Consider the following 23,420-nt stretch of genomic DNA (forward strand, 5'->3'; position numbering starts at 1 on the left):
CTGGGCAAGGTTATATACTTCTTGTGCCAAACTATTAATTCCCTTTCCAATTCTTTCTTCCATAGCTCTCACTTCTTTTCCATTTTTTCCCCAATAACGCTCTTATTTCATTGATAAAAAACATTTTTAACTTAAAAAAAAGTCTTAATCTCTTCTAGAAATTCTAGTTAAATTTGTGCCAATGTTGTATTTTTTTTTTTTTTGAGGCTTTAATTGTAGATGTTTTGTAGTCATTCTCTTCTGGTTTTGCAGCTTTAGCATCTGTTACCATAATAGCTTTTTATGGTAGAATTCTTGTTCTGCTTGCTTATTCTTCCAGCCTCCTTCCTGACTTTGAAATAGATATTAGGGCTGGGCTCTGCTGCATTTCTGGAAGGAAGATGTAAGCTGGTTCTGTTGCTGCTTTCTTGAGGTGTTGAGTGTTAACATTACCCCAAGATCTCAGGGACAGTTCAGGCTGGGAACTTACAAGATTTCAGTGCTCCCAAAGTAGTCTGATCCTGTGCAGTCTGATTGTTGCCCCCCTGGTTTGAGCTCTGCAAATTTCTGACCTGGATTGGGTCTGACCAAGAGTAGACTGTTACTGGACTCAACCTCTATCAGCCATCTGGGAAGCTTTGCTGGATCTGAAGCACAAAACTTTGGTCTGGGAACCCTAGTTATTGCTCTGCAGATTTTAGATTGGGCTAGATTCTGGAAGTGAGACCCTGCTCTGTTTCTGGGGTTGAAGTCACACTACTGTTGTTTGCCTCTGAACTTAATTGGTTCTCCTATCCTATGGCCTAGCCTGCTCCCTGGGGACAGGTTCCCTTCTGCAATCTGTCCTAGATCTGTGACCAGGAACTGGGTAGTGAGTGACAACACTTCCAGTTAGCACCAGTTCCTGACCCCTTCAGTACCTTGGTCTGGCAATTTCTTTTGACCTGGTGCAATGGGCACTGAACCTGAGGTTAAGATTGGATAGATTTTAGGGCGTCTGGGAACTTGGTGGGAAAAAATTGCATTTTTATTTTCATTATACACTAACTGAAATTTACTATTTCCTTAATTTATTGATATAGACAACAATTATTATTCTGAGAAGGGGTTCATGGACTTCACCAGACTGCTAAAAGAGTCTATTACATAATTATGGTTAAGAACTACTTCTTTAAGGCTTTTGTTCATTATTTCCTGAATGCTTGGAATAACTTCATTCCTCCTATTTGTCATATAGCATCTTTTTTTCTTTTTAAATTTTTAAATCATAGCTCAAGCCTTACCTCCAGGAAGCTTTCCCTGATCGATTCATATACTCTAATTTGATAATACAATCCCTGATCTTCCTAATTATGAATCTTTTCTTATAGTCTTATATCTCTTTTTGTTTATGTTAGCTAAAAACATTTTGCTTTCCTTCCTTCCCTATTAGAGCGTAAGTCCTTGAAGGTAGAGAATGTATTTAATCTCCACTGCTTTTCCTACGTACTTAATACAGTGTTGAGGCCTCTCTGAGTGCTTACTACAATACTATTCTATTTCTGATCAGAGACTGCATGCCTTCCCTCCCCCATTACTTGCCTGCTTCCTCAGTGTAGCACATCGACTGTTTTTTCCTCTCTGGCTCTTGGCAAAGCTGAGTTGTTGTACCATGAAGGCTTTAGCAAGAGTACTTACTTCCTCCTGGCATTGACTTCCTGTTAGAGCAGTACAGTTTGTCAAGACAGCCCTGCACGTGATAAGGTCCAGCTTGGGGATACTAGAGCAGGTTGCTTGGCAGCTAAGCTCAACCCCGAGTTGAATCATTTTTCAGAAGTAAAGGATACAAAGTTTGTTTTGGTCAGGTAATGATTTTTTTCCTTTATTCTTGTGGAGGTAGAAGAGGAAAGAAATACAAAAGCTTTAATTTAGATAATTTATTAATCTCTAATTCTCACTCTCATCATTCTTGTGGCTGTTTCTTATTTACAATTTAAAATAGCTTGTCCTTTTCCTGTACCATATTTGCCCTAATCTTCTTGGAATAGAATGGAAAAGCATTTGTTAGGCGCTTATTATGTTCCAGGCACTGAAGCACTGTAAATACAAAAAGTGAGTCTCCTCTCTCAAAGTGTTCATATTCTGATTTGGGCAGACATACGTTTAGGAGAATTTAATGGCAGGGCAAATGGAAAGGCTTAGTGGTCCTTAGGATACATCAGCACTGCAAATGACAAAGCCAAGGAATCCAAACGAATTAACGAATGAAGCTTTTATGACTCAGTAGCAGAGCAGATGACAGTGCCAGAAGTCTGAAGGACAGAGAGACAGGGAAGATGATCATGCTCAATGATAAGACTTGGTAGTCTTTCCAGAAAAATTATAGTTGGAGATTCTTCTGTTAATTTAAGTAGTATGAGTGGTCATTGATTGCTTGTAGAACTTAGCTGTCAGACATGCAGTAATCCTTCCCTTTTCCTCAAAGATCTGAGGAAAGGCAGAATCCTCAGAAGTCATAACCCAAGGATGGCTCCAGAGTAGAGCCTTCTCACTTTTCTTTCTCAGACACCAGAAGACCCAGAGAGCGGCTCTGCAGGTGGCCCAAGACGGGCAGCTCAAGTTTGACTTGTGTTTGCTGGAATAAGAGTGAACTCTTCTCCCAGTGGCTGGTCAGCTTCCAGACACAGAGCTGTCCCTGCCTCTGCTTGGGTTACCCTTTCCCCACAGTTTGGTCCCAGGCCCAACGTGGACCTTAGTGGATTTGAGCCAGAAGGACTTCCTGGGTCTCAGGAAAACAGAGAATTACAAGGCAAGGCCAGAGCTGGATTGCCTTTCTGGGACTGTAGAATATGCAGGCAGTAGGATAAGAATATGAGGACCACAGGCCTCGGCTAAGGGAGGCACAGTTAGCCAGAATTCATAAAAAGAAATTGAGGACAGCAACAGTACAAACATAATCTTTTTAAACTCATGACCAGTGATTTCTTCTTGGGAGTGCAGGGTTAGGATAGGGCTCAGTGGGTGAAGGACCACTTGCCAAAAAGAGAGTGGGCAGGATGGAGTAAATGTTCCAGAATTATATCACTGTAGTTCAGGAGCTTTGCTATTGCCATCTTTTGGGGTTTGGTAACCTGAGACTCTTAGACAGCTACCTATCTTTCTGGAAGACTTCTTCTATCTAGGTTAGTAGTCTTATTAATCAAAGCAACTGTAATTGAATTTTAGTTTTTTTTTTTTCCTTGAAAATGTACAGTTGTGTAAAGGCAAGAATTGTGTATTAGGTGTTTATAGGACCCTACACCCCAGGAAAGTAGCCTATTCAGTGAGATAGGCCTAGTCTATATGAGTCCAGTTCTTCTGCCTTATTGTGGTTGGTTGATGGTATAACTGGTTCTCTTCAAGTCATTATTGTTTTCTGCCTCTTTTCCCAGTTCATCTGTGGGTAGCTAATAGGGAAGCTTGGGTTGCTGTAGGTAATTAGACCACATTGAGCAGCAAATGATTTGCCAACACTGAGGAACAAGTTTTTTGGAGGAAAGTAAGGTTAACTCATGGGTTGAGAACCCACTAAAATCATTGTGAATATAGGCTTCCACGGTCTGGGAAAAATGATTTCAAGGTAGAGGAATCTTTGCATTCCTTATTCCTTAAAATCCTGTTTCAATCGTTCCCTTGTATCTTTTCAGACCAGTTCTTCCCCCCATCTTGGAGTGCCCAAGCAGGTCCGGATCAAAGCTTCCCAGTCTATGGGAGATGTAAATACCATCTATCAGCCACCGGAGCCCAGAAACAGGCATCTCTCTGTCAGTAAGTAACTCCTCTTCCTTACCTTCTCTATATTCTCTTTATCCTCTCCCTTTGCTCTCTTTTCTCTTTTTCTCTGTTCCTCTTGCCAGTTTTCTGACACTTGCTCCCACCATCCCTCTTACCTGCTTTTCTTGCCCCTCCTTCTCTTCATTTCTCTTGATCTCTTCTGCCTTCTCTTCTCCCCGATTATCACCTCTTTTTTTTCTTCTCTCAGCAATTTCATTGCTTGCTTATTTTTCCAGTCTATTTCTTGACTTTGAACTTTACGGGAGAATTGGGCTCTACTCACCTTTGGTGGGGATTGAAAATGGGGCGCTGTCCCAAATTTCAGTCTTTTTCATGCTGCTGTTTTCAGAGCTAGTTCTGGGGGTCTGCAAGTTTTTGGTGCTTCCAAGGTGGCATTATCCTGGGAGAGGTATGGTCACTCCTCCCTTGCTCTGCATTCTGGTTTTTACCCAGGAAGGGCCTCTGATCCCCTGTAGGCATAGTACTAGTGCTCTCTTTGCCTTGGAACTGTGACCAGGACCCCTGCTCCCTTTTGACTGACCCCCATCCCTTTTCTCCGCCTTAGAACTGCAACCCAGAACTACATATGGGCAATAGAGTTGCCAATCAATGCTAACTACACCCAGTGCCAGCAAAGAGTCTTCTGTAATCTCTTTCTAACCAGTTGTCAGACCTCTTTACTGTCTCTGGGTTGAGAGCTCCTGAAGCTGCTGCTATAGCCACTGTTGCCACTATGTGTGGGGGTTCCAGACAGGCTTCTACAAAGCTGCTGCCCACCTCCCAAGTTTTCTTATACTGGAAAAAATATCTCACCGTGATTTGCCAACACTGAGGAACACCGTGACCTTTTGTTGTCTCTGCCATTCCAAAATTTGATTTGAGGCATTATTTTAAAGTTGTTTAAAGCAGAATGTTGAGAGAATTCATCTGGTAGCCTCTGATCTCCCATTTTGGCTCTGCCCCTCCCCTCCTCAACAATTTCACTGACTATACTTCCTAACAGTCCTTACCTTAAAGGATTTAGGTACTTGTCGTGAAAGAGATGGACTGTGGTCGTTGGGGTTCCAATCCCAAATATCTTAGAAATTTTGAATGTCTTTCCTAAGTAATTATAGATTAAGTTTTTAGAGATCTTCGTGTCAGAGTGCTTAGGGAAGGAGCTCTGTTGATTTTGGTGTTCTGGTTTTTTTTGTTGTTGTTTTTTTTGTTGTCGTTGTTTTGTAACTGTCGTTCAATAACAGTAGCCAAAAAGGGAGCTAGGTTTCAACAGGGAAAGAAGCTTCTAACATAGATCTCTGTGGAAAAGATAACATACTGAAACTTATCACTCAGTAGAATTCACTGTCTCTGGGACTAGACTCCAGGAGTCTAAGTAAGCAGACCTCATCCTTCTTTCTGTTGTTTACTGGCCAACCTGTACCTATAGGTGTTTCAGTTCTCTCCACGACAGTTTTTCTTCTAAGCATCTTATGAAAAAGTAATGAAGCAGTGTCTACGATCAATACAGATTTGTTTTATTTAATTATATTCATTTATTACAAAGGAGGGTAATGTTGTGAGAATTAGGAAAATTGATATGAAAGAAAAGAATGTCAATGGAATATGTAAAAAATACACAGAAGAAAACAGAAGGAAGCTTCAGAGAGACAGACAAGAAGGACAGTTGTGGTACTACCATGTTAAAGTACTTTTAATGTGTACTTTTTAAAAAAAAGCTGTGCATGATAGATTCATGGTTTTATATGCAGTCTTCTTTTTCTTTCCTTTGCATGTTGAAATATTTATGTTTGTTGATATTTGCCAAGTCCATAACAAACAATAGTTTATTTTTAAAAATTTTAATAAAAATTTAAAAAATAGTGTGTGGCATTACTTATACAAAACAAAACTTATAACCAGTACTACTCATAGAGCTAGACTCAGGTACTAGCCTGCTGTATAGCTTAGGCTGAAGAAGAAACCCTCCAGCTCTTCCAAAGCACCAGGGGAACCTGACTCTTTTCTCCAAAGCAGTATTGAGTTGAGTTTTGAGGGTTTCTCACTGGGTCTGTTGCTGACCTTGTCTAGAAGTGGCTTACTTCCTGAGGGAGTTGCAGAATAAACGTGTCACTAAACTTTTGCTTATCTAGCAGTTTCTTGACTTTAGGCAATTACTCATAGCATTGCTGGACTGAAAGCATGTAGGTGAGCATTGGTTTTCTCTAAGGTTCGTAAGTAATTAGTGATTATGTTCTCAGTAAGTCAATTTAGGAGAGGGTACCACCATCCTAGTCCCTTTTCAAGTCATCTCAGGCTCTAGAAGGGATGCCCTTGCTTTAGGGTTAAGGCTTTTGTTACTAGCACCTTCTTACTCTCTTCTTGAAATATTTGTCATCTGTATTGGTATAAGCCTTCTGAGTAGTCTACAAACCTTTGACATCTTTCATTTCTTATACCTGAACTATATTTTCTAACATACTTTTAACTATCTTTACCATATCCACCTTTGCATTGAAGTCACTGAGTATCAGAACATATATTGACTTAGTTTGGAGGCACTTGTCAAGTTCTTAAAATATTCCTTACCTTTTTATCCTCTGAATCGAATGTTAATTCATAAGATGTACTTATGTTCATAGTGATCTTTTTGCCTTTGTTCATCATGAATACCACAAAGCAGGGTAATAAGCAAAGTATGATAGGGATTGGGACTGGTCTGGTGTTTTCGTTATTGTAAGAAATAACATGGTGAGAAAATTTGCTCTACCAATTCAGGGTGGCACCTTTTCTGCAATGTGTAGTGTTAGAAAATTGCCAAGGACACTGAGAGGTTCAGTGATTTGTCCAGAGTCACACAGGTAGTCTATGTCAGAGGTAGCACCAAAGTATCTCATAAAATGATGTTTCTTACTGCCTCTGAAAGGTGCAGTGAAACCAAATCTTCTAATTCCTTTATTTGCTTTAGGACGGGGGCAGGGATCCTGTAGCCTTGAAGGCTTGAAGGCCACATGTGGCCTTCTGGGTCCTCAAGTGAGGCCCTTTGATTAAATCTAAACTTCACAGAACAAATCCCCTTAATAAAAGGATTTGTTTTGTAAAACTTAGACTCAGTCAAAAGGCCGTACCCAAGGACCTAGAAGGCCACACGTAGCCTCAAGGCCACAGGTTCCCCATCCCAGGCTTAGGAAAACCTATGAGCCATCCTTCAGTGTAACTGCAATTTCTTTGTGTTCTGGTTTCATTTATCATGAGAATGTCAGTATTGATGTAGTTCACTTCTTCCAGTGATAATTCAGTTTGCTGGTACTTAGACAAAACCTTCATATTTAGAGCATCAAAAGTTAAATTAATGTTATGTATAAACTACTGTTATTCTTAGAACTCTTTGCCCTGTTTTTACCACTCAACTGTCACTGTGGAGGCTGAAGGAGTCATACAGAGTTATGGGCCATTGAAAATTTTTCCTTTGTTTTATGAGTTGCCGTGGTCAAAAAACAGTTACTAAATGGCCATCATATTGATGATGATTCTCTTTATACCTAATTAGGTGGTTCCTCAGTCAGCAGACTCATCCTGATGCTAGAAATGTGTCCAAAGAGTTTCTTTCTTTCTTTCTTTCTTTCTTTCTTTCTTTGTAGAATCAGTTTATTTTCATTGAGTTTTTTTTTTTAATTTTTTTTTTTCATTGAGTTTTCAAAATGGCAGTTTCCAACCTTTTTTTCAGTAAAGCAGGTAGGAAAGCTAGCTCAGGCATTACAAACCATTAGTGCTAGAGGAAATATGAAATAGTGATCAAACTGAGCTGTGGCTCTGTCTACACATCCTGTCAATCAATAGGTCAAGTATTTTCTAACTGCCTCCCATGTGCCAGGTACCATGCAAAGCTCTGGATACGCAAAACCAAAAAGGAATTGGTCCCTCCCCTCAGGAGCTTCTGCTACACTGCAGAGGCCATGTGCACATATATAAATGTATATAAGATAGATACAAGAAGAATATAATATACTGATCTCCACTGGGAATGGAAATTCCTCATGGGAGCCCTCAAACCAATGAAATTACAGATCTGACAAAAAAAGATGTGGTAATTGTTGGGGGAAAGATGCTTAAGCCAATAAAGGGATCAGGAGAAGTCCTCACATTCAGCAGGGCACTTAAGCTGAGATTTGAAGGAAACCAGAAATTCTAACAGCTTTAGAAAGTGGTTCTTTAATTTTCCAGTTTTCATACACTTTATTCTCCTTTCTGCATTCTGTGATTCAGCTTCCCTGGCCTACCATCTGTTCTTGGCCCAAGATCTCCTTTCCCTGTGCCATTATCCTTGCTGTCCCCCACACCAAGTTACTCTCCTTCCCCAATTCCACTTCTTAGTTTCACAGTCTGTAGTGATGAGCCAGGTGATGTTGGAACTTGGAATAGACCTAGTCATCATGGTTCTATGATTTCCTCCACCTCCATTCAGCAGTGAATAGAAGAGAGGATGTTGATGGTGTGAATCATCCACGGTTAGTTTTTGGCAAAGCATGAGTCTTGATAACACAAGGAAGCAAGAGACTTCCAAATAGAGGTTTATGTAGTATTAACGGCTTAGTGGTAAGCATATGATTGCAAAGGGAGGAAAGTGAAGCTAGAGCAAGAGCAAAAGAGGGGCTTGGACATCATGGTAAGAAGGAATAAAAGTTTTAGGAGGAAGGCTTTCTAACTTGGTAGGATCGAGGGTTAAGTGACTTGCCCAGAGTCACACAGCTAGTAAGTGTCAAGTGTCTGAGGATGGATTTGAACTCGGGTCCTCCTGCCCTTCACTCTTGCCACATGACCATACAGTCTCAGAGATGGAAGAAACCTCAGAAGCTGCCTGACCTCACCATACCTGAGCAAGAGTCTCCTATGAACATCTACAACAAATGAAATCCAGCCTTTCCTTGAAGAGCAATGGTCCTCGAGTGTGGTTCTTTGACTGAATCCAAACTTCACAGAACACATCCTTTTATTAAGGGGATTTGTTCTGTGAAGTTTGGATTCAGTCAAAGGGCCATACTTGAGGACCTAGAGGGTCACATGTGGCCTCGAGGCCGCAGGTTTCCCACTCCTGGCCTGGCACATAGTAGGCACTTAATAAATGTTTACTGAGTTGGATTGAACTTTTGAACTCAAGTGTAAGGTTTGCATGTGTCCTTATTAGATTTAATTGTATTCTGGATTGCTCTTCGAGGATCCTGATTCTACCATTTCACATTTTAGTTCTCTTTATAAACTTCATTATCTGCAAATTTGATAAGCATCTCATGTATGCTTTTATCTAAGTCACTGACAAAAATGTCAAGCTGCACAGGGCCAATGATAGAATCCTGGGGCCTCTTTTCAAGTTCACCTTAAACTTCATTGAATCCAGTCATTTAAGTTCCAAATCCACTAAATGGTAATGCCTTCTCGCATACACCTCTCCATTTTAATATTGACTTTGTCACTGTTTCCTATAGAAATTTAATGATTGTCATAGTTTTAAAGTTAAAAGGAACCTCAGAGACCTTTTAATCCAACCTGTATGAGACCACCAAGTCCATCTCCAATATTTCTGATTATCCAGAGATGTCATCTTGGGAGAAAGTCGTGTTGAAACGAGGCCCTTGAAAGAAGTAATAGATAAAGCCGTTACATCCCTCAAGAAACCAAAAAATAGGGGGGCAGCTAGGTGGTGCCAGTGGATAGAGCCCCTGCCTTGGAGTCAGGAGGACCCGAGTTCAAATCCATCCTGAGACACTTGACACTTACTAGCTGTGTGACTCTGGGCAAGTCACTTAACCCTCGATCGCCTCACCAAAGAAAAAAAAAAAGAAACCAAAAAAATTCCAAAGACTAACTCAGCCAGCAAATAGTTGATCTTGTCAAATAGAAAGAAGAGGCCATCAAGGGTATGCCAGTTTAAGGTATAAATTCATTTGCAAAACACTGTGGAAGAGGAGAATGGAAGATCATGAACATAATCGTAAAATAGTGAAAAATGGAGGTTAAATACAAGGTTGCAGAAACATGCTGTCAGGTCATCTAAGGAGCATTCAGAGTGGAAACTGGCAGAAAGATAATAAATAACTGGAAAACAAAGCAACTTTTTTATACTGATTTTTTTTTAATGGTAGTGGAACCAATACATTTGAAGTCTTAACATCTACCTCAGTGCTCAGTGTTTCACTTGAAGAAATAAAAATTTTACTTAAGACTAATTCAGGAAGAGCTTAGATCAAGCCAAGTACATATAGACAGAGGAAATCTGGCTGGATACAATCCTGAACCATTGAAGGGTCATTTTGCAAGATGTCTTAATGAGGGGGAGATATTAAAAGACTAGAAAAAAAGCAAAGATGACACTACTTCTAAAAAGAGTAAATTGAGAGGACAACTACTTCTCTCATTTCATAAGATAATGAATTATGGATGGTTTGTGGGTAGCCTTGGTGAAAATATGAGAAAGTAACAAGGAAACATTTGCAGGAAATATTCTATATCTTTACATTCACACAGTTGTCTGAAAAGTGTAAAAAAAAAAGTTTATACTATTGTTTATTAATTTTTTAAAAACTGCTTTTTACCTTGGTACAGCAAAATACAGTTTCAAAGGCTCTTCTCCAACAAGATGTCTGCATATATTACAATCATAAAGGATTCTTTGATAAATGCAACCATAGGGGGAACTCTGTTCAGTGAATTTCCAGTTATTAATACCAAGCAAGATATACAACAAGAAGATGTGCATTTGCCAAAGATATTTTCTTTAAGAGGTATCTGATATAGAGTCAAAGATTTCTTAGAGATGTTAAGGTCTCTAGATGCTCTTGTTTGCAGATGATGTTGCACTTATTGCATCAAACTCCAGAATGTTACAGAAGTCCTAAGTAAGATTGTAACTAATCAAAAGTTGGGCCTTAAAAGCTACTCCACAAAAAAAAAAAAAAAAAACCAAATGGATAAAGAATTCATGTTGTTCATTCTGATAGGCAGTTGGATGAACAGTCCTTCAAGTTAGTCTATCTAAGAAAGCCACTGCAGATGGAGATGGTGGGCCAGAATTTGAGGGAAAGTGGGCTAGATTACATTTAGGAAATTGTGTAATGCTTTTAATGATCCCAGGCTGCAACCTGACTCATAAATCCATCTTTTTAACACCATGGTTCTGATGATACTATATGACCAGAAGTCTGGAAACCATGATCCCTTAAGGGTACAAACTATTGGTGACCGAAAAGGCATAAATGGGATACACCATGTTTCTAGGAGTGATCTACACAGAAGAATTAGTTTGTTTTGCTTAGATGTACTTCTTTGTATTAAAGGAAGGTACTTTTGGAGTAAGGAAGAGAAGTCATTGGAAAATAACAGTAATGTAAGAAAGAAAAGAATCAATAAAATATTTGTTAAAATTTAAGGTAACTGATGGACAGCTCAAACGTTACACTTATACTCATAAAATGTAAAATGACCAAGCAGAAAACTTCTAGCATGCTGTTAAATCCTCAGTAGAGAATCTGTGAGAAAACATGGATCAGGATTACATAGAATGAGAACTTAGATATGGTTTGCAGTCTGTGCCATTGAGAGGAAGTACTCACGTCGGTGAAATCACAGATCCATTACAGTAGTGAAGGCATTCTGCTAATCACTGCAGGATACAAACTTGTATAAGACATTATCCTTGTCATCAAGGCAAGGTCAGGTAGATGGTTTAGTAGAGAAGGGAAGATAAGTATATAAATATTTACAATATAAGGCAGTAGGTGATAAAATTGTCATTTAATTGATTATAAAATACCATAGGCATTCAGACAGAGAGTCATTCTGCCTGGGATGATCATAGAAAGTTTCATATAAGAAGTAGTATCAGAGTTAGACCTTGAGAAAGGAATAGATTATCTACAGGTAATGAGATAGGGTTGGCTTATGTGAGGCTCACACTTCAACCCCAGGAGAGCTTGGGAGAAAATGGCAAAAGGTTTTTTGAGCTTTTATTTCCAGGCAGGGACTTTCACTTTTTCCAATACATGCTGTGGCTTTCAGAGAGCTAGCTACTATCTGATAGGCATCGAGCCAGGGGTTATTGTACACAGGCCAACATCTGTGGACAGGAAAAGGAAGTCTCCCTAAACCAATGTCTATCAGAGGAAGTTAATGGAAAAACTAAGAGCTGGCAAGATTACTCCAGAGTGTTTTCAACTTCGTGTTTATCTTCACTTCAGAAACTGTAGGAGCTGTGTAAGTAGTGTAAGAAGTGTGTAAGCTGTCAAGAGCTAGTGAGGAAGAGGATGGAAATAGGGCAGAGTGAATAGTGTAGTTTAGAGGGCTGTTCTGATGCTCAACTAATATTCATTAATCATAATGGTGAGCCTCAGGTGGATACTACAAACCAAAAAAGAAGTCTTAACAGAAATCTCTCTGTAGCTCTTAGAAAGCAAAACCAGCCAGGCAGTTGTAGGCTCTCCAGGCTCCTTCAAGCTTGTATTTTCCATAGCACTACCACCTAGGTGTTAGTGCCGGAGGTCCTGTTTTGTCACTACCAAAAATTAAGAGACAAGGCTTTCTCGAAAGGCAGGACATGCCTTGAAATTTCTCAGTGGACCCTAGATCATCCAGCTGACAATGAAGAAGCCTAGTTGTCAAGTTGTCATCTACCTGTAATCCAGAGAGGTTCTTGTCAGGTATCTGTAGTCCACTTCAGTCCATCACAGCACATATCCTGCTCCAAATCACCCTGTTGTTAAACCTCTCAGGAGAATCCTCCCTAACTGAGTCAGTGTTACTCTGCCAGCAACAACTACAAAGTGAATCTGGAGAGGAAAGGACAATGGCCCTAGTGCACCCAGAGAAGACAGTACCATAGGTAGAGTGCTGTGCTTGATGTCACAGGAACTGAGCTCAGATCCCCACTTGACTACTCACTGCCTGGGCAGCCACAGGCCAGTCACATTTAACTTTGTGGAGTTACATTTTCTTAAGCTGTAAAAAGAAGGGATTGGGCTAGATGAGGTTCCTTCCAGCTCTAAATGTATTATCCTTATCAGTAGTCATTTTGCCATTAGCTATCAATCAACAAGCACTCATTAAGAGCTCAGAATATTACATACTCGGTCTTGTGCTGGGTACAAGGGCTAACAGTACAGTGAAAGAAACTATTGCTGCACTCAGGGAGCTTACATTCTAACTGGGGAGACAACAAGTACATCTATAAGTAGATACAGAATAAATATAAAGATAACATTTGCAAACAAAGTAGTTTGGAGGCAGGAGGGCTCTTCCAGAACAGTTAAAGGGGATCAAGAAAGGCTTTATGTAGATTGATAGTGCTTGAGCTACATTATAAAGGAAAAGAGGGATTCTGTGAGGCAGAGGGAGTGCATTGTAGGCATAGAGAATGGCTGGTGGAAAGGCATAGAGATGAGAGGTGGAATGTCATGTGAAGAACAGAGAAAGCCAGCTTGGCTGGATCATAGAATTTTAGTGGAGGAGTTAATGTACATAGAGGCTGTAAAAACAGATTGGGGCCAAATTATATAGGGCTTTAAAAGCTAAACAAAGGAGTTTACATTTTATCCTAGAGACAATAAAAAGCTACTGGAGTTGATTGAGTAGGGAAGAAATGTGGTCAGATCTGAGCTTAAGGAAAATTTCCCCTTTGGTAGTAGTGTGAAAAACACATTGGAGTGAAGGGAAATTTGAGGCCAGGAGACCAATTAGGATTCTCTTGCAATAGTCTAAGCAAGAAATGGTAAGAGACTGGATCAAGTTGTGACTGCGTGAATAGAAGCAGGAGATGTGAGGCATCACAGGGGCAAGAGATATGAAGGTAGAAACAAGTCAAATCAAATCAGCAAGCATTTATTAAGAGCTTACTGTGTCTCAGGCACTGTGCTAAATGCTGGAGATACAAAGGAAAACAACTATGTACAACCTCCATATGGGTGTTACTAATATGTAATAAATTGGAGGTAGTCTCCAATGGAAGGCACTAGTATTAAGAGGGATCAGGAAAGGCTTCTTGTAGAGTATTGGATTTTAGCTAAGATTTTGAAGTCAGCCAGGAGGCAGAGATGAGGAAAGAAAGCATTCCAGGCATGAAAATGTATGGAGTCAGGAGATAAAAGTGTCTTGGGCAAGGAAGGTGGTGGAAGGGAAGGGAATAATCATTTATATAGCATTTACTATGTGTCAGGCAATGTGCTAAATGACTTTTACAAATATTAACACATTTGATCTTCACAATAATAGGTGCTATTATTATCCCAATTTTTACAGTTGAGGAAACTCAGGCAAACAAAGGCAAAGTGATTTGCACGGGATCACACATATAGTAAGTGCCTGAGGCCGGATTTGAACTCAAGTCTTCCTGACTGCAGGCCAGTGTCATTGGATCAAAGAGCATGTGAAAGGAAATAAGTCATAAGAAGACTGAAAAAGGTAGAAAACAGTCAGGTCATTAAGGGTTTAAAAGCCAGTCAAAAGATGCTATTGCATTAGTTCAGCTGTGCAGCAAGGAGGGCCTGCACCAGAGTGGTGGCAACATCAGAGGTGAGAAGAGGGTGCACGTGGGAGATGATATGAAGGAAAAATCAACAGGATTTGAAAACAGAGAGAGTAAGGAGTCAAGAATAATACTGAGATTGAAGGCCTGGGTGACGGAGGATTGTGATTTACTCAACAGTAGTAGGAAACTTAGGAAAAGGGGGGCATTTGGGAGGAAAGAAAATCAGTTTTGGACATGTTGAGTTTAAGATGTTTAATAGGCACTTGGAGATGTGAGACTGTAGGTCAGGAAAGAGTTAAGGGCTAGACATATAGATCTGAGAATCATATGTATAGAGATGATAGTTGAATCCATGGGAGCCAATGAAATCAACAAGAGAAATAGTATAGAGAGAGAAGAGAAAAGGGTCCAGGATAGAGCCTTGGGGGACCCCAACTATTAGCGGGTATGACGTGGATAAAGAGACAGAAGAAATTGTCAGATAGGTAGGATGAGAACCAGGAGAGAACAGTGTCAAAAAACCATAAAGAAGAGAGAATCCAGGAATAGAGTGTGATCACTGGTGTCAGAGACCACAAAGAGGTCAAGATGGATGAGGCTTGAGAAAGGCCATTAGATTTGGCAATTAAGAGATCATTACTAACTTGAATATGGTTTTGGTTGAATAATGAGTTTGGTAGCCAGATTTCAGAGAGTTAAAAAAGAGAGTAGAAGGAGTAGAGGTGAAGATATCTATAGATAGCCTTTTCAAGGACTTTAGCCTCAAAAGGGAGGAGAGAGATAGAATGATAGCTAACGGACTGTCAAATGATATAATGGTTTTTTGAGAATGAGGTATTAGTAAGGATATGTTTGTAAACAGTATACAAACACCCAGTAGTGAAAGAGAGATAGAAAATTAGAAATTAGGAATGATAAAGGTGGGGGGTGTAAGAGAGAGTGAACAGTCAAGGCACAGGGGTGGGGAACCTGCAGCCTCGAGGTCCTGAAGTGTGGCCCTTTGACTGAGTCCAAGTTTTACAGAACAAATCCTTTTAACCCCTGGTCCAGGGTAGCCCTGTGATTATAAATCTAGGAAACAGGAAGAATGGGGGTGACTTTGACAGAACTATGGAAGTTTAGAACAGGTGATTGAGTTGGGGTAAAGGTAATAGGTTCAGATTTGGAAATACTGAGTTTCAGTTGTCTCTGGATTATTTAGTTTGAAAAGTCCAATAGATAGCTGGCCAAGAGAGCAGATTAGATATATAGATCTGGGAGTCCTCTGTATAGAGATAATCATTAAACCCATGGAAGCTGATTATCATCAAGAGAGAGGAGAGCCCAGGACAGAACCATGGGAAGCTTACAGTTAGGGAGCATGTGATGATCCAAAGCAAAACCAAACTGAAGTAAGAGAAACTTGAGAAGGAGTAGTTAGAGACAGGAGGAGATAGAGGAGAGATCAGTGTCATAAAAATTCAAAGAGGAAAAAGTATCCTGGAGGAAAGGAGAGGGTGGTCAACAGTGTCACATGCAGCAGATAGGTTGAGAAGGATGAGAAAAGACCACCAGATTTGGCAATTAATAGATCACTGGAAGAAAAGAAGCTTTGGAATAGAATCTATGGGGACTGAGATAGGGGATCAATTAGCACAGAATAAAAGGACTTCTTTGCTGAAGCGAGTGCGTAGTTGAAACTGATTAACATGCCATACCACTCAAACTACCAAAAAATTGTTTTATGGAGCTAGAAAAAACAATAACAAAATCTGAAAGAACAAAATGTCCAGAATATCAAGGGAACTAACAAAAAGAAATGCAAGGGAAAGTGGCCTAGCTGTACCAGATCTTAAATTGTATTATGAAGCAGCAGTCATCAAAACTACTTGGTACTGGCTAAGAAATAGAGTGTTGGATCAGTGGAATAGGTTAGGTATGCAAGACACAACAGTTAATGACTATAGTAATCTACTATTTAATAAATCCAAAGACTACAGCTTTTGGAATAAAAAATCACTATTTAACAAAAACTGCTGGGAAAACTGGAGAATAGTATGGCAGAAACTGGGCATAGACCAACATCTTACACCCTATACTAAGATAAAGTCAAAGTGGGTACGTGATTTAGATATAAAGACGGATACTTAGGAACACCTAGGTGGCACAGTTGATAAAGCTCTAGCCTTGGAGTCAAGAGGACCTGAGTTCAAATCCAGCCTCAGACACTTGACACTAGCTGTGTGACCCTGGGCAAGTCACTTAACCCCGATTGCCTCACCAAAAAAAAGGGAATAGTTTACTTATCAGATCTGTGGAGAAGGAAAGAATTTATGACCAAACAAGAGATAGAGAACATTGTGAAATGCAAAATGGATGGTTTTGATTACATTAAATTGAAAAGTTTTTGCACAGACAAAGCTAGTGCAACCAAGATTAGGAGGGAAACAGAAAACTGGAAAAGAATTTTTACAACCAATGTCTCTGATAAAGGCCTCATTTCTAAAATATAGAGAGAACTGAGTTAAATTTATAAGAATACAAGTCATTCCCCAATTGAGAAATGGTCAAAGGATATGAACAGGCAATTTTCAGAGGAAGAAATTAAAGCCATCTATAATCATATGAAAAAATGCTCTAAATCACTATTGATTAGAGAAATGCAAATCAAAATTATTCTGAGGTACCACATCACACCTGTCAAATTGGCTAACATGACAAAGCAGGAAAATGATAAACGTTGGAGAAGATGTGGGAAAATTGGAACACTAATGCATTGTTGGTGGAGTTGTGAACTGATCCAACCATTTTGGAGAGCAATTTGGAACTATGCCCAAAGGGCTATAAAATTGTGTGTACCCTTTGACCCAGCAATACCACTTCCAAAGAGATCATAAAATGGGAAAAGGATCCACATGTACAAAAGTATTTATAGCAGCTCTTTTTGTGGTGGCCAAAAATTGGAAATTGAGGGGATGCCCATCAATTGGGGAATGGCTGAACAAGTTGTAGCATATCAATGTAATGGAATACTATTGTTCCGTAAGAAATGATGAACAGGGGGATTTCAGAAAAACCTGGAAAGACTCATATGAACTGATGCTGAGTGAAATGAGCAGAACACAGTAACAGCCACATTGTGCAATGACTTACTTGGATAGACTTGACTTTTCTCAGCAGTGCAAGGATCTAAGACAACTCCAAAAGACTCATGATGGAAAATGCTGTTCTCATCCAGAGAAAGACCTATGGAGTCTGAATGCATATGGAAGCATACTATTTGCTCTCCTTTTCTTTTGTTGTTTTGTTTTATTGCTTCATTCTCGTGGTTCCTCCCATCAGTTCTAAGTCTTCTTTACATCATGACTAGTGGGAAAATATGCTTAATATGAATGTATATGTAGAGCCTATATCAGATTGCACGCCCTCCTTGGGGAGGGAGGAAGACAGGGAAGGGGAGAAAATTTACAACTCAAAATCTTACAGAAATGAATGTGGAACACTTAAAATAAATTCACTATTAGAAGAAGAAAAAAAGAAACTGGTTAACATAACTCTCTTCTTCTATTAATGAAAATTGTAACAAAATTTCTACTATTACTTTCGAAGTCCTGAACTGGGCATTTTTTCTAGGCTCTTCCTAAGGGATAAGAGAGTATTGTTAGTTTCCCAAATGGTGCTGTTTGGGAATTATGTTGTGCTCAAAAGATTTGAATGATTGAAGTCACAAGGAATGGATAGAGAATTCTGGATCTTTTTTCAAATCCCACCTTCTCATCTGAGTGACCTTGGTTGGGTCACTTCCCCTCTTTGGGCCTCAATTTCCTTATCTGTGATTGGATTTGATGATTTTTTTTTTATTTGATGATTTATAAGGTTCTTTCAGGCTATTTTATTTTCTTATATCAGTTTGAGTTTAGTTTGGATGCTATTTTAATGTTTTTATTCTAGTTTGGGAATTTTAGAAAATATCATCTAGGTTTGATCAATTAGAATTTGTTCACTAGAATTTATTTTGGCATATGCCTCAGTCTAAGCTTTTATTTATTCCCTTTTTATTGACCGATTCATATTCTTGCTAGGATAGGACTTTTGATTCGCTTCTGAGAGCTGAGGTCCCAAAGGTTATATTGGGGGAAGCCACAGCAATATGAGGAAAACCTGGGACTAGTTTAGAGATTTGTGCTAAAGGTTTTTTTAGTCTATGTAGCCATTGTAGTACTTGTAACTTCTGTTATATATAAACCTTCTTCAGAGGTTGGAAACTCTGCACTTGCCCCACTACATACTTGTTCTTTTCCTGCTGCTCATTTTTCTGAACTTTTATCAAAAGTTATCAAAAATACTTATTGTCTTTTGTGCTACAGGCTCCCAGAACCCTGGCCGAAGCTCACCTCCCCCAGGGTATGTGCCAGAACGTCAACAACGCATCGCACGACAGGGATCTTATACCAGTATTAACAGTGAAGGGGAATTTATTCCAGAGACCAGTGAACAGTGTGTGAGTATGAAGGTGTAGGAAGCAAATAAGTGGGTAAAAACCTCAGAGGTTGACCCAAGAGTAGAGCCTGAATTAAAACTGGAATGATTCCTGGGGGGATGTCATCTGAAATCAGGGTGGCTGATATAAAACAGAAATGATTTAAGATCTAATAAAGGCAGGTAAGACTTATAGCCTGTTTCAGGTTGTCCTGTTGGGAGTTACTCAATGTTGATAGTATCACCATCATCCGAGGTCTGGTTCTCAACTTTTCAGGTTCAGAATCTTGATTTTATCACCTTACTAAGCAATAATAAGGCTTCAGGGGACTGAGTCACAAATTCACAATATACTGATTTGTAAATCATAAATTCAACTTCTTAATTTATAGAATGATGTGCCCTTCCAGTAAAGGTTTTCCAAGATACTATCTTCTTGGTTTCTAGCTATAAATAAAAAAACAAATTAATAGTCATAAGGTTGCTTATTGAATGTAGAATCAGGAGGAGGGAATTTTAATCAAGCATTTAAGGGCCTACTGTGTGCCAGGTACTGTGCACTCTAGGTTACAAAGACAAAAATGAAAGTTTCTGTTTTTAAGGAGTTTACATTCTATCAGAAGAGACTTACAGTCTAGCAGGGGAAATAAAAGGACACATAAATACATATAGAAGATATACAAAAGAAATACAAGATAAATTTTTAAAGTGAGGCCCAAACAACTAGGGACTTCATTTAGGTGTCCCTTAAACAGAGTTTTGAGGAAAACAAATGATTCTAAAAGGTAGTCACAAAGTAGAATTGTTCCAGGCGTGGGGATGACCAGTGCAAAGGTATAGAGATGAAAGATGGAGTGTCATGTGTGAGGAAAAACAAAAAGGCTAGTTTGGCTGAACCTGTGTGGGAAGGAGGATAATGAGTTTGGGGCTAGATTGTACAGGGCTTTAAAAGATAAAGAAAGGAGCTTATATTTGATCTTAGAGACAATAGGGAGCCACTAAAATTTGCTAAGGAAGGGAGTGACATGGTCAGATTTGCACTTTAGGTAAATCACTTTGACAACTCTGTGGAGGATAGATTGGAGTAAGTTGGACAATCAATTAAGAAACTGCTGTAGCAAATCTAGGCAAGAGGTGGTGAGGCTCTGAACAGGGATAGTAGCTTTGAGTAGAGCAAAAGGGACATATGTGAGAAAAGTTACTGAGAATGTCAAGATTTATCAGCTGATTAGATGTGTGAGATGAGTAGGAGTGAGGGTTTGGAGAATAACAATGAGGTTGTGCATCTAGGTGACTAGAAGGATGGTGGGACCGTTGTCAAAAAAAGAAGTTTGGAAGTGAAGTGGGTTTTGGGAGAGAGATAATGAGTTCAGTTTTGGACTTGTTAAGTTTGAGATGCTTACTGAATATCCAGTTTAAAATGTCCAGGCTATCAGTGGAACTGAAGAGAGAACCTCAGGCTAGATATATTGATCCAAGAATTATATGCATAGGGATAATAAATGAACAAATAGAAGCTGATTAAATCACCAAGTGAGAAAGTGATGAGTAAAAAGTATTCAGCGAAGATATAGCATTGATACAGTTTGACACAGTTTCTCTTCATTTACCATGGAGATGTGCTGATGTCAAGAGAGGATGTCTTGACTACTCACGTGTTGGCTTTTGTACTTAGGCTACTAGGAATCTCTTTCAGTGGTACAAGCAAGTCTCTAGGATGATTTCAATAGCTTTTAAGGAAAAACTAGTCAAGCATTTATAGGGTAGGGACTTAGGAAAGGAAGCTGTGAAGTGGGAGCAAATCGCCTCAGTTACAGATAACTAGCATTGATCATATTCCTTCTCTTTCTCCATCCTTCTTCTTGGTAAAGAAAAGTTTGGGTGAGGGGAAAAGAGAGGAAAAATGTAAGAGAATATGATGGAGAGAAAGACACAGTTAACAATCATAACAGTGAACTTAGGAACTAAGGAATGAACTTAGAAAAAAACAGAAGAGGGTAGTAGAATGGATTAGGAAGCAGAATTAAACAATCTCAGACACTTCAAACAAAAAGATTCACACAATTAAAATGAGGGGCTGGAGCAGAATATTATCTTTTAGATGTCATACAAAGCAAAACTAAAAACACATAATTAAAAGAGCGGACAAATTACACTGTGTTTAAAGGCATGATAAATAACAAAATGCTATCAGTATTTAATATATATTCATAACATCTGAGTACAATTTATCAAACTATAAGAAGATATAGATAATAAAATTATAGTAGTGGGAGACTTCTAAATCTAGCTAGATCTAACAAAAAGATAAGTAAGAAAAAATGTAAGGACCTGAATAGAATTCCAGAAAACTTGAATATGGTGGATCTCTCTGGTGATTATTAAATGGAAATAGGAAGGAACATCCATATCTTTCAGCTGTGTGTGGCACCTTTACAAAAATTGACTGTTTCTTAACACAAAAAAAAATCTCATAAATACAGAAAAGCACAAATATTAAACACATCCTTTGTTGACCAAAACACAACAAAAACTATAAGCAATAAAGGAAATTTGAAGAAAAGATTCAAATGTTATTTTACATAAAATAATTTCATTCTTTAGAATCGGTGGATAAAAGGAAAAAATCATAGAAATGATACATGATTTCATCAAAGAAAATGAAAACAAAATGACATTAAATCTTAGGGTGCAGCCAAAGAAATCCTTAGGAAAAAAGTTAATTTTTAGACACTTTCATCAATAAAAGAAAAAGAACCCATCATTGAATTGATCTATAAAATAAAATACTAGAAAAGCAACAAATAAAAAACCCATCCAAACAAAAAGTAGAAATTCAGAAGATCAAAGAAAGGATGAATAAAATTGAAAACAACAGAACTATTGAATTGACAAAACTAAGAGCTGCTTTTTGGGGAGGGGGACTAATTAAATAAACTGTTCACAAATCTGTTTTTTTTTTTTAAAAAAGGAAATTAAAATTATCAATATAAATAATTAAAAAGAATTCATAAAAAATGAAGAGGAAGTAAAGGAAATTTTTAGAAACCATTTTGTCCAGTTATATACCCCTAAAAATCTGTTGACTTGAATGAATGTGAATATTTACAAAAACATAAAATTCCCAGGTTAACTGAACAAGAAATAGAGAATCCAAGTAACCCAGTCTCAGAAAAAACAAATAGAATAGGCCATAACAGAAATTCCAAAGGGGAAAAAAACCTAGGACTAGATAGATTTACAGGCTCCTTAAAGGCAGGGGCAATTTTTTGTCTTTCTTTATATCTCTCCCTAGCTCTTAGCATAGTTCCTGACACATAGTAATGGCTTAATAAATGCTTATTGACTATCATTCTGTCTCTGTCTCTCCATTTCTTTCCCAATTACAATTTACTCTGAAAGCCAAATACCCAGTCCTGCTCTGCTGTATGAGGTTTGCATTACATTGACCCTGCCTTCAGCATCTGTCCCACAACTGTTTCCAGTTTCTAACTGCATTAAATCTAAACTTCTCTTCCTGATTTAAGGCCCTTTTTGATACAGGTCCATAATAACTATCCAGCCATACTTCATACTCCCTCATAATGTGCAGCTTTCATTCTAAAGAGTTTTGCTTTCTCTCAATTCCACAAACATATTATGTTGACTGTTTGCAAAAAGTTGAAGAGAAGGCATCCTAATAAATTCCATCTATGATACAAATGTGATCTTGATACCCAAATCAGGGAAAGCCAAAGCAGATTTGGGGAAACTATAGACTAGTATCCCTAATGAATAGTGAAAGAAAAATATTTAATAAAATATTAACAAAAGGGCATGGTATCTGTTAAGAAATCATACATTGTGACCAGGTTGGAATTATTTCAGAAATGCAGGGTTGTTTCAATATTAGAAAAACTATAAACAGTAATCTATAAACTATAATCAAATAAAAATCATGATTATGTCAATAGATGCCCCAAAAAGGCTTTTTACAAAACAAAATGCATTTCTATTAAAACATTTTAAATTACAAGAATAATAGCTAGCATGCATACAGTGCTATAAAGTTTGCAAAGCACTTTACATGTTATCCCATTTGAAATTTTCTATCTATGATAAGGAGTATCTATCTGAATTCAAGAGCCAGCATCATATGTAATTAACAAACACTAGAGGACTTTTCCAGTAAGAATAGGATTAAAGCAAGGCTATCCATTATTACCACCACTGTTATTTGATATAGTTCTAGAAATGCTAGCTATAGTAATAAGACAAGAAAAAGAAATTGTGGGAATAAGCATAAATAAAAAGGAAATAAAATTATCACTTTTTGTGGAAGCTCTTGGGAGTCCATTTACCAAGACACACACACACACAGACACAGAGGAATTATATGAATAAAACTACAAAACACTCTTTACCTAAAGAAAGCCTTAAATGATTAGAGAAGAATTCATTCCTCATGATTGAGCTGTCCTAAAATAATAAAAATTATAATCATTCTTAAATTACTTTATTCAACGCTGTATTAGTTAAAGTACTAAAAGGTTAAGTTTTAGAGCTAGAAAAAAATAATTAAATTCTCCTTGAATAAAACACAAAGAATTTTGAGGGAAATAATGAAAAAACTGATAAAGATGGTACATAGCAATAATGGCTCTTAATATTTACTGCTTGTTAAATAATAATTAAATAGTTAACTAGTTAAAAAATAGAGAAG

General features: G+C 38.2%; 1 protein-coding gene across 3 annotated transcripts in view; it reads left to right on the forward strand.

Annotated features, from left to right (window-relative positions):
• MAP3K3 (mitogen-activated protein kinase kinase kinase 3) overlaps positions 1-23,420 on the forward strand; it is a 109,638-nt gene that overhangs the window by 51,189 nt on the left and 35,029 nt on the right. For all 3 annotated transcript variants that reach the window (XM_027872881.1, XM_027872882.1, XM_027872880.1), the window contains exons 7-8: positions 3,645-3,765; positions 18,607-18,740. In XM_027872881.1, coding sequence (XP_027728682.1) covers positions 3,645-3,765; positions 18,607-18,740 — 255 coding nt within the window. The remainder of the gene's footprint in view (positions 1-3,644; positions 3,766-18,606; positions 18,741-23,420) is intronic.

The sequence above is a fragment of the Vombatus ursinus genome, unplaced genomic scaffold, assembly GCF_900497805.2.
Source record: "Vombatus ursinus unplaced genomic scaffold, bare-nosed wombat genome assembly UNPS02014801.1, whole genome shotgun sequence".
NCBI lineage: Eukaryota > Metazoa > Chordata > Mammalia > Diprotodontia > Vombatidae > Vombatus > Vombatus ursinus.